At 33.4% G+C, this 11,728-nt stretch overlaps 1 protein-coding gene across 1 annotated transcript in view; it reads right to left on the bottom strand.

Moving 5' to 3' along the window:
• The window catches only part of GRIK2 (glutamate ionotropic receptor kainate type subunit 2), a gene marked incomplete at both ends in the record, with an annotated part of 345,231 nt that overhangs the window by 150,432 nt on the left and 183,071 nt on the right, over window positions 1–11,728 (bottom strand). Inside the window, one exon of the mRNA XM_079532662.1 lies at window positions 5,470–5,583. Coding sequence (XP_079388788.1) covers window positions 5,470–5,583 — 114 coding nt within the window. The remainder of the gene's footprint in view (window positions 1–5,469; window positions 5,584–11,728) is intronic.

Raw genomic sequence — 11,728 nt, forward strand, 5'->3', positions numbered from 1 at the left:
GGAGGTTTGATGGCCCTGCATGTTGCAGGGGGGTTGGAGATTCATGATCCTTGAGGTCCCTTACAACCCTGGCCTTTCTGTGATTTTGACTTTGGCTGGCAGTGATGACATCACATCTCGTTACCAGTAATGATGTGATCCTTGCAACTGTCACCTTCAACCTTGTATTGGTTCAATAGCACGTGTTCCTTCTATTTCTGCATGAGGATTTGTAGAAATCACCTAGTGTAAACTTTGTTACCATTTTTTCCAGTGCTGAAGCCAATGTTCATCTCTGTACACACTTCTCTGGATGTAATCCACCCATTCATATGGATGAACTGATAGACATGCTCTTCATTTCATGGTCTGACAACTGCTTAAGACCATCTGGAACATGATTGTCTTTCACACTGCTGTCTCCTCTGTTGAAACACAATACCCTCCATCTCACTGTGCTAAATTTTTTTCACATGGAGAAATTCAACTACACACCTTTGCATCATATGCACTTCAGACACCATTTTGTCAGATTGCCCCTCTGCTGCCATCTGTTGCACAAAATGTAACAGAATAAAAGTGGAAAGGTTCAATCTTAGCTAATACCCTAACATCCACTTCTGATGTCAAGGGCCAACACAATAAAATAGGAGGCATTACTTTCAGATCTGCTCTCATATTAATTGAATATGCCAGTGTTGTAAAGGAAGAAATTAGAGGATGGGACATCACCAATAAATACATGTCACAAGTGGTACTACACGTCCAAGAGAAAGCAAAAACAGAATTTTGTATTTGGAAATTTGGAAATTGGAAATGTATTTGGACACTAATCTGAGTGAAATAAAAACAGGCTAACACAATCCATACTAAAATGCTCCAAAACAAACAATTAAAAGAAAGAATGTATCCTAATGCATAAATTCTCAAGGTACTGTTCATATGAGACTGAACTTAGATAAGTAATTAATTACAGAATCAAGAACTGTTGTACTTTAAATCCGGTAGTCATAAGTTCATTATTTACTTCACATACAACCTGAAAGAAGGCCAAACCACCCTTGAAATAAATATTAGTAAAACAACAAAACAATCTGACACCGAGCAGAAATTAATCTTGTGTCTTTCTTATTTACTGAGTTGATGGTTGACTACAAAGACTAAGCTTTTTCTATTTTGTTTTTTTTATATAAATTTTTTTCTACTTCTTTCTATATATAATTTTGCAGTTGTTGCAGCTAGAAGATTTTATCATGCAACACTCTTCCCTTCCCTAAGAAGAAAACTGGGAGGGAAGAAAGAGGAAAAAAACATGACTGAGATAGGAGAAACTAATTCATTAAAAGGATTGTGAGATAGTACAGACTAATTAAGAGCAATAAATCAAAACAAAGCAAAAATAAAAATGGAGGAAAGAAAGAAGGTCCTTCCAAATCATTATCAACAGGCCCTCCACCACTTCCCTCCTGGGAAAGACCAGAGAACACTTCCCCTATTACTTGGAATCAGAAATCATGTAGAGGCTGACTCCTGGGAAATGCAGTGCATCCTAGAATATCTTCCTTTTTAAGTCTCATGTGAGACTGCTAGTGATAAACAGGAAACATAGCTCCATAGTGCACTATGTCTCTGCACCCAACAGCCTATTGCATGAAGTTATGAAGTGGAATACTGATAAAACCAGACAGCAGTGAAATTTACACACAATTAAATCCATTAAAACACGACTGGACAAAAGTTAATTGTAAACAAGCAAACCTTACAAACCTTTCTAGATAACACCATGTACAAATAATTGATATATTCTGATATAAACTGATTCTGAAAAGAATCAGTGCTCTAAAAAGTGCACTTTTTTCCTTTTTTTTTTTTTTTTTTTTTTTGATGATAAATATTAGGTGAACAGTAAGTAAGAAGAACAAGATGTCACACAGACACAAAGACTGAAAGATGGACTGAAGGATATAGTGTTTATTGTAATTGTTTTCCTTTAAACTTTGAGAAATTATTATGGAAATCATAATTTTAAGACAAAAAGAAAAAAAAAAAAACGAAAAACAAAAAACAAAACAAAACAAAAAAAAAGACTTGAGAATCCCTACTGTGAGTACTTATTTAATTTTATCATATTGTGAGTGCATATTTAATTTTTTAACGGGTCAACTTGTTGGATAATCTTAAGATCAAAGTCATCATTTAGTGAATGACAAGACTGAAATATTGTAATGGAAAGCTAATAAAGAAAAACTACTCCGTCCCTCAAGAAAATTAAGTACTAAATTTGAGGATGCAGATATAGGCAATAAATATCCTTCTAAGAAAATTTACTTGAAAGTACATTAATAATAACTGTTGCAAATAAAGATCTGATCACAAGGCAAAGAAAAATAGCAGGTAGATTAGAAATTATATTTTCAAAGAGATGATAAATCCTTGAAAAATATTTATTAAATAATAAAAGAGAAGCTACAAAATTTGTTCAAGAATAGTATGACTCTCTGATAACTGTTGTTTTCATGCTAGCTTTACATTTACATGTACTGCTCATGCATAAATAGTCTGTGGAGTTTCCCATCTTGGTGAACTTCAAAAGCCACCTGGAGGTGTTCCTGGGCAATCTGCTCTAGGCAACTCTGCTTAAGCAGGGAGTAGGACCAGGTGACCTCCAGAGGTGCCTTTCAACCTCAAACATTTTGCAGTTTTGTTATATTTTGCTGTACCAGGAGGTGTAGTCCTCCTGGCTGCATGGTCAAATTTAGCCACAGTGTTAATTGTCAGTGGCACAAAAGTGGGGATAATCAGTACAAGGTCAGACATTTGTCATATACCATGATCTGAGGGGAAAAGTTAAAAGTCAAAGTATGCTGGGATTACTTGATATAAATTGTCTTCTCATGTCTAAACACCAAGATAAAAACTGGACAAATTTGAGAAAGAAATGATAAAAGGAATTTTCAATTGTATCAAAGGCCAAATTGCTTGACCAAACTATTCTCATGCCACTTCCATAAACAAAAATAATTGGTTTTCTCATAACTATCTGCATTGTATGATTTCTGATATTCTGCAAGTATACCATGTTCAAAGAGCTTTTTTTCCCCCCATCACTACTATCAACATTACAGTTTCATCATTACCTATTTTCATGTTCTTCTTGCAAAACTTTTAACTGTATTCATTTTTTAATGTGTAAGTTACATCACAAACTTGAAGTTTGATTACACAATTAAAAATATCTCCTTATGTTTCTACATGTTGAATTAAAATTGCTTTATTTAATTAATAAGCCTTACAGGCTACTTTCTCTATTCAAAATGTGCAACTGACACTTGAATGGAATTTGCCTTATTCTATCCAGATGTCAAAGTAGAAAAAATTTACTGCAACTTATGTGTATATATGTATATACATAAGTTGCAGTATATTTTATATACATACATGCATACATACATATATATATGATTGTTTTGCTCTCCATAATCTCCTTGCAAACAGATTTGGACAAGAAATGCTTATTTGAATTGTTTCAACAGATTGTATTTATTATATTTTGATTTTTAAGATATTATTAATGACAAAAATAAATTCAACATTTGAAATTATTTTAAGGATAATCAAATTATGATTTTTCTCTAATACTTTCAAAACAAATATGTACTTTTTTAAAGAATTCAGCGGTTTTTTTGTAATAATATCAATACAGAAAAACATAACACAACAAAAAGTGTTGGTGAAAAGAGGAAAAACATCTTCAAAATCTGCCACTATTAGAACAGAGAATTTTAATCATTAGCTTCTATTCACCAGGGATACTGGAGTTAAAAGGCTGTCATATCTAATTAACATTTAGTTAGGAATACGGAAGGAATACACAATGGGCTTTCATAGCTGGCAGTCAAAATCCAGCTGGGAGAGGTGAAGCAATCCACTACTTAGAGGCAATCAAAACACTGTAATATATGACTAAGACATCTCACTAGTCATTTGTGCCAGCATGCCCTAATTGAAGGAAAGATCTACAGGAAACAGCAAATTAACCTTCTTCCATAATGCTATCCATAATAGAAATTCATTATATTTTATTATATATATTATATATAAAAGATATCATACGTCATATCTTTTAGGATACTTCCGAGATCTTTAGTGTGACCTTGTGAGACATGAAACATATAATCATAAACTACTGCCTGAAGAACTGAAGCCATAGTTGTCATTTTATGCAGTTTTACTCCTTTTGTCAGGCAAAGAAATAGAAATAGTTTGGGTTTTTTTTTTCCAATTTCACTTTGTCCAGACTTTAATTCAGCTACAACCCGAAAAATTTTACAAAACGGTTTATTTTGATATATGTAAACTTGACATACATATAAACCACTACAAAACAAAATTATCCTCTAGTAGAAAGGACATCCTTGGCTACAGAAAGCATACACCATCATAAATCTTAGGGGCCTATTTTGAGCTTTACTTTTTCAAAATCAATGCTTATTAATAGTGCAGTTACTTACATTATCTTACCCTTTACTTGAGATCACTATTTCAAATAAAATCATTGAAGTTTAAGTATCACTATGCAAAATAAATCCAATACATACACTACACGGACTTACACCCCACCAAGAGACAGATGTTAAAATATAATTAAATATTGAATAAATAAATTTAATTGAAACATCGTATGTTATTGAGTATGTTTCTTATGGATGGATCTTTGTCACTGTATTATTATAAATAAAAAAAAATGAACCCTGCAACCCCTGCCACTCCTGCAGCCCACTACTACAAAAAGTTTGCAACATAGTATATCTGCTAATATGCAATGGTGGTGGCACCAGACACACACAGCAGATGTACTGCTGGTAAATTTTCCATTTCTTGCAATTAAAATAAATATTTCAAAACTACAGTTTGGAAATTTCTGAACATTTTTTTTTACATAATACATGTAATTGCAAGAAATTTCAAAACAATTCATTCACTGCCATGAATTTGTCAACAATGGCAATGAAAAAGAAGATAGCTCAAGTAAATTTGATTAAAATTTTTAACTTAAAAATTAAATAACTACTTTAATGAGAATGAAAGATAAATGCTTCCTATTTTCCTTAAAAGTGATATGATGGTGTTAAATAGTATATGAAAGCAATAAATCTGGATGGCCAGACTACTTTGTTTGAAACAAACACCTTTTGCCTTCTCATAGGGTGCTGAACTAAACCGCTTTGTCAATGATCCAAACTTTAGTCAATAATAAGAAAACAGGAGTTACCAATCAACTAACACAACCTTAAAAGTGGGATAATTTACTTACATTTTAGGTGGGAGTAAATATCCATTACCAACTTACCAAGCAGAGTTCATTTGTGACAGAGTAATTACTAAGTAACTGCAATATTGTACAGACTGCTACCACTGTATTTAGTGTACCAAACTCTATCAGCTTTCTTCTACAACTATATTTTTGGAAATACAAACATAGATGCTTACCAAGATGGTGGTAACTATTAAAGAACGATTGGACAGAGAATCCGTGATGTTAGCTGGTTTTCCTTTCTGATTCTCTGTCATGTTAAGGCCACTCAGTGGATCCCAAGTTCCAACCTATAAAAACAGTATATTACTATGTAAATTGTCCATGAGTTACATTTCACCATCTAGGAAATAATATGCTAACGAAAAACAAAACAAAACAAACAAAAAAAACATTTCTGAAAAAACAAACAAACAAACACTTGCTAGTACTTATTATTCAACCCTATTCCATTATCTGTTGTCATTACATTTCTAAAATATGATTCATGATAATTCAGACTGTGTTTCTTAAAGTGTGACATTAAGGGGAAAAATGATGCACAGAATATCTACAGCCACTCTGAATACTTAATTTTCCACTTAACTTTCATACTTCAAAATAAACCATATTTGAAAATAACTCAATAGTTTGGTGGAAATTGTGCAGAGCAGAGAGCATTGTCTCTACAGAATGATTTATCCTTTGCGCTCATCAAAGAGAACAGAGGGACAAAGAGATATCATGGCAAAAATGTCACAGGGAAGGATGAAAGGAGATTAGGTGCTATAATTTAACTCTTTTCCATATAAATGTTCAGTGTACAGATCTTTTGACATTTTCTACCCTGAATTTCTTATTCAAGTAAAGCCAATAGGATTTTTATCTAAGTTAGGACCCAGGGTGATGTTTTAAGGTACAGGTCAAGGACAGTTTCACTTACTAGGCAGTAAGTCTTACATTCACATTATTCATCTCCAATTTCATCACTATAAAACTAAAGCAGGCAATAAATTTTAGACATCAAAACTTTTGTATCACTCCCATCTAGAAAAGGAAAATTGACTTTTTCGTCTTTGAAAACATTTTGTCTATCATTTAAAATACTGAGTAGTATCTACAACACAATGTAAATAAACTTTAAAATTGAATTCAACAATTCTGTAATTCAACATTTCCATAAAAGTTTTGGTTGTAAATATATATATGCATATATATACACACATACACATATGCACACATATATATGTGTTTATTTGTATGTATATAAAGATACACAGGAATATACTTATTAAATCTTTCAAACTGATTCCTCAGCAACCATATTACAGCATACAGTCTGTCAAGTTTCAGGATGTGATTCAGCATGGGTTGAATAGAGTTTCATCTCTTAAAACTGAGAACACAACAGAGCATGAATCAGCAGAAGCAGTAACAAAGAAAAGCTAAGTTTGCTTTCATTTTTACCACTTCCAGTTGCTCAGGAATATTTATCTCTCTTCCCTGCATAACTCTCCTATTTGAGGCAAGACACCATTCCTTTGAGTGACTGTGATTCTAGAATTTTTGCCATTCATTACCTCTTAAGTTGAAAAAAAGAAGCATGAAGGGAATGCAGGGTAACAAATGAGTCCAAATACAATTGCAATATAACAAAACAAGGCATCTTCTCAAATCATTGAAACATAAGGTTACAATTAATAAACTTTTTCTTCATGTACTAATTTAGAATAATTTCATTTTGTGATTTGAAATGTTTATAGGAAAACCAAAATATGCAGCTCTGAATTCTGGCCACAATTAAAAAATAGTAAAAGGATTGAAAACCTTCTGTTGCAATATTTTTTAAATTATAACAATCATAATTCAATTTTACCTCGGAAAAGCAAACATTATTAGTTAAAATATTTCTTTCCCTACTTTTATATACAGTTACAGCAACAAACAAATAATTATAAACTTTTAGTATTTGTGTTTTTATCTAACCCTAACGACACACGTGTAGTTGAATAAGATCAACTGCACAGTTTCAAAGAGGAGTTTGTGTCTTGTTAAATTATTGCATTGTTTTTCTAACTGAGTTTAAATGCAATTGCTTTACACAAGTGTTTTTTTTTTTTTTTTTTTGTAAATTAAAAATGCAAGAAATGGAACAAAAGTACAATTTTCTCTAGAGTACATCCTTCTTTTATTCTTAATGAACTCAGCAACTATGTCAGAGACTCTGGAATATGACTGATATTTATACCTGCCAAATTACACAAATATCTCCTAAAAGCTTCTCCTAGAGAAAACAGTGCATAAGGAGTGCAGTTCATTCATTTTTTCTTCTATTTGCTTAAACACAGTGTTTGAATTGTAAAGTATCTTTTTGAACAGAAAGAAGAGTTAATGTGCTTTCACTAGAAAACTGAGAGTACTTTAAATGCCAAAAAATGTTGAAAAAGCAAATCAAGGTACTTTGTTACATGCAATTTCAATTCAAAAAACTTGCAATTTACTTCTACTGCCTTACCTGTACTTCTAACAAGTTTTTAAGTTCTCCTAAAATGTGAAAGAAACTGATAAACTTATATACAGTTTAGAGAGAACATTCACACCGTAAATACAGACACAGTGCTTTAGTTTCCCCTTTTATTTTTCAACATGGCACGGCAAGAAAACTATTTCAAATGTTATCAAAAAAATGATAAAGTGAGAAGCCCATATTCCCAGTTACGGCTAGACTATTTTGGAGTGAGTTTGTCAACTTGAAACTGCAAGATACATGTTATCCACAGCATGAACATGGGAACTTTTCTCCCTCTTTATGTATTATAAAAACTTGGACAGAAATTTCCAGAATTGTGTTGCTGGCACTATTCTTGGTGTTTTGGTTTTTTTGTTTGTTTGCGTGGGTTTTTTTAGCTTGATGTTTATTTTTAATATTACAGTTTCCAGGAAAAAAAAAAAATCCTCAAGAAATTTGAACTCTATCAATAAAGTTGCATCATCTGACCTAAGACAATGGTAGCAAGATAACATAGCTTCTTTCTATAACTGAATGAAACAAGTCCTAAATTTGTAACCCCAGTGAAAAATACATATTTGTATAGTATAATACTACATCTTATTAATAGTAAATTAAAAGTAAATCAGCTTTCATTTCCTCTCATTTCTTTCATTTTCTTATGACGAAGCTTCAGCTTTAACACTGTTTTCCCATAACATCCAAAAGTATAGTATCTTCATGATAATGTAGAAGCAGATATTGAGATAGACTAAGGTAGTCATTACCATAAGTAAATAACATGGAAGAAGTAAGAAATACATACTTCAAATTTGAATGTAGTGTCTTTTATATATATAGATATTAGATATATAATATTATATTATATTTGCTTATTATATATATATAATATTACCTGTTTCTACTTACCTGTTACTACAAAGACACTATCCTTTTATACTGCAATAAGCAGATTGTCTGGGAATATTATAGAGGAATACTGCACTACGCTTGCCACTTTTTATATAATTCTCTATTCTCTGCAGCTGCTCACTGCAGATACAGAATATTAAACTAGATAAGCTCAGAGATTTTTTTATCATGCTCCACAAGAAAAGGATGTAATGTATTTTTTTGAGTATATCTCAGGTTTCCAAGTGGTCAGTCAATTGCATACCACTTTTAAAAATCTCTTAAACAACCTTCACAATATTTAAATAATAGTTCAGAAGTACAGACAATGTCAGAACTAAATCTAAAAAAAATTAACCAAGTGTTTCAAGACAGTAATTATCCAAGGAAAAATTCAGCAAGTAAAGAAGTCTGGCTAATATTCCCACAACTTTAATTATCTTCTGTGTGTATGTATTCAAGTATTTTGTACACTGCCTCAAAGAACAATAAAAAAATGAAGTTAATAAAATTTTACTTATTTCCACAAATATTTAATACTAAAATATAATTGACATTATTTGTACAGGAATACAAAAAAATAAAAATAGTAGGCCTGATAAAACAGACTGAATAGTCATTCAAGTCCTGACTACTGAATGCTGCAACAGTTAATTTGTACAATAAAATTTTAATAGATTCTTATAGTGGAATAATTAATGATAATTATGATGCATTCTTGAATATTAGAAGGAAGAGTGCTGAATACAGTCATTTTTCACTTTAAATTTGTACAGTCTGCTTAGCAACACGGCAGGAATTTGAAAAGGAATTTTGGACTATATTGGACTTCAACCCAAACTTTCTAGTCTCTACTGGAAATAATAATTGGAATTTTGTTAGGTTTATCTATCAGAACAACAACATAAACTTTGTCAATCTTTTTCAAATTTCTCACCTTTTCAAGGTTATTGGTCATTTACATTATACTTTTTCAAGTTGATTTCTAAGAGAAAGCATACATGTAATTTAAAAGGCATATTCAGAGTCAAGAGTTTTTACAGTATCTAGTGTGAATGCAGCTAAGTTCCTGAATTACACTTCCATACAAATAAAAATCTCGCAAGTGATTACTTAGATAGTTAGGTAAGGTTAACAGTATTTTTAAAAGTGGTAGCTTCCTTTTATCTGAATAACTTTCACGGATACCTCATGATGCTAGTTTATATTCTATAGTATTTTTAAATAAAAATGAAATTTGCCATTCAGTAAAAAAAGCCTTTCCTAATTATACCAATCATAATTCAACAAGTTATTTATGAAAAATATGAAATTTTTTATTCTTTCAATTGCAATGTAGGGAATAGACTTCTTTAGTAAAGCTCAGACTTTCTTCAAAGCTACTATCCTTACCAAGATTAATGCAATGTAATTCACCACAATAACAAATAAGAAGCACTGTACGCTCCTGAAATTTAAATTCTCTGAGTTTACATATTCTCCAGACTAGCTTAATGAATATCACAGAATCATAGAATGGTTTGAGTTGGAAGAGAACTTTAAGATCATCTAGTTCCAACCCCCCTTCTACAGGTAGGGACACCTCTCACTAGATCAGGTTGCTCCAAGCCCCATTCAGCCTGGCCTTGAATGCCTCCACTGTGGGGGCATTCAAAACCTCTGTGGGCAACCTGTTCCAGTGTCCCACCACCCTCACAGTAAAGAATATCTTACTAATATCTAACCTAATCTTGCTGACAACACCCTAACCCTAACCCTCTTCCAGTTTAAAGCCATTTCCCTTCATCCTGTTTTTACATGACCTTACAAAAAGCCCCTTCCCAGCTTTTCTGTAGGCCCCCGTCAGGTACTGGAAAGCCACTATAAGGTCCCCTTGGAGCCTTCTCTTCTTCAGGCTGAAAAGCCCCAGTTCTTTCAGCCTGTCCTCATAGGGTGTAGGAGGCAATGCTACAATGGGTTGGTGGTCCAGTCTTCTGATAATCTTCGTGGCCCTCTTCTGGACCCAATTCAACAGCTCAATGTCCTTCTTGTGTTGGGAGCCCCAGAACTGAGTGCAGTACTCCAGGTGCAGTCTCACAAGAGCAAAATACAGAATCACCTGCTGGTTATACTTCTCCCGACACAACCTAGGATACAGTTGGCCTTTGGGGTTGAAAGCATACACTGCCAGCTCACACTGGGACTTTTATCAGCTGATACTCTCAAATCCTTCTCAGGGCTGCTCTCAAGCCATTCTCCAAACAGTTTGTATTTGTGCTTGGGATTGCCCTGATCCAGGTGCAGGACCTTGCTCTTGGCCTGGTTGAACTTAATGAGTTTGATATGGGCCCACCTCTCAAGCAGGTTTAGGTTCCTCTTAATGGCATCCCTTCCCTCTACATGTCAACCGCACCACTCAGCTTGGTGTCTTCTGCAAACTTACTGAGGCACACTCAATCCTGCTGTCCATGTCACCTACAAAGCTGTTAAATAGCATTAGACCAAGCACTGAATCCTGAGGAATGTCAATAATCACCAGTCTCCACTTTGACACTGAGATGCTGACTGCAACTTTCTGAGTGTAACTATCCAGCCAATCTCTTTTCCAGAGAGTGGTCCATCCATCAAATCCATTTTTTTCCAATTTTACAACTGGCATGTCGTGATGGATGGAGTCAAACATTTTGCACAATTCCAGGTAGATGACGTCAGTTGCTGTTCCTTTATCTGCTGACATTCTAACTCCATCATGAAAGGCCATAAAGTTTATCAGGCATGACTTGCACTTGGTAAAGCCGTGTTGGTTACTACCAATTACCTCATCTTTATTTTCCATGTGCCTTACCAGGGTCTTCAGGAGGATCTACTCATGACTTTGACAGGCATTGGTCAAAATTTGATGGTCTGTAGTTTCCTGGATCTCTTTTTCTTTTCTTGGCAAAGGTGCTATGTTTCCCTTTTTCCAGTCAGTGGGAGCCACACCAGACTGCCATGACCTTCCAAACATGATGGATTATGGCTTGGCAAATTAATCTGCCAGTTCCCTCAAAACCCATTGATGGATCTTGTCAGGTCCC

Source organism: Tetrao urogallus (assembly GCF_951394365.1).
Source record: "Tetrao urogallus genome assembly, chromosome: 2".
Lineage (NCBI taxonomy): Eukaryota > Metazoa > Chordata > Aves > Galliformes > Phasianidae > Tetrao > Tetrao urogallus.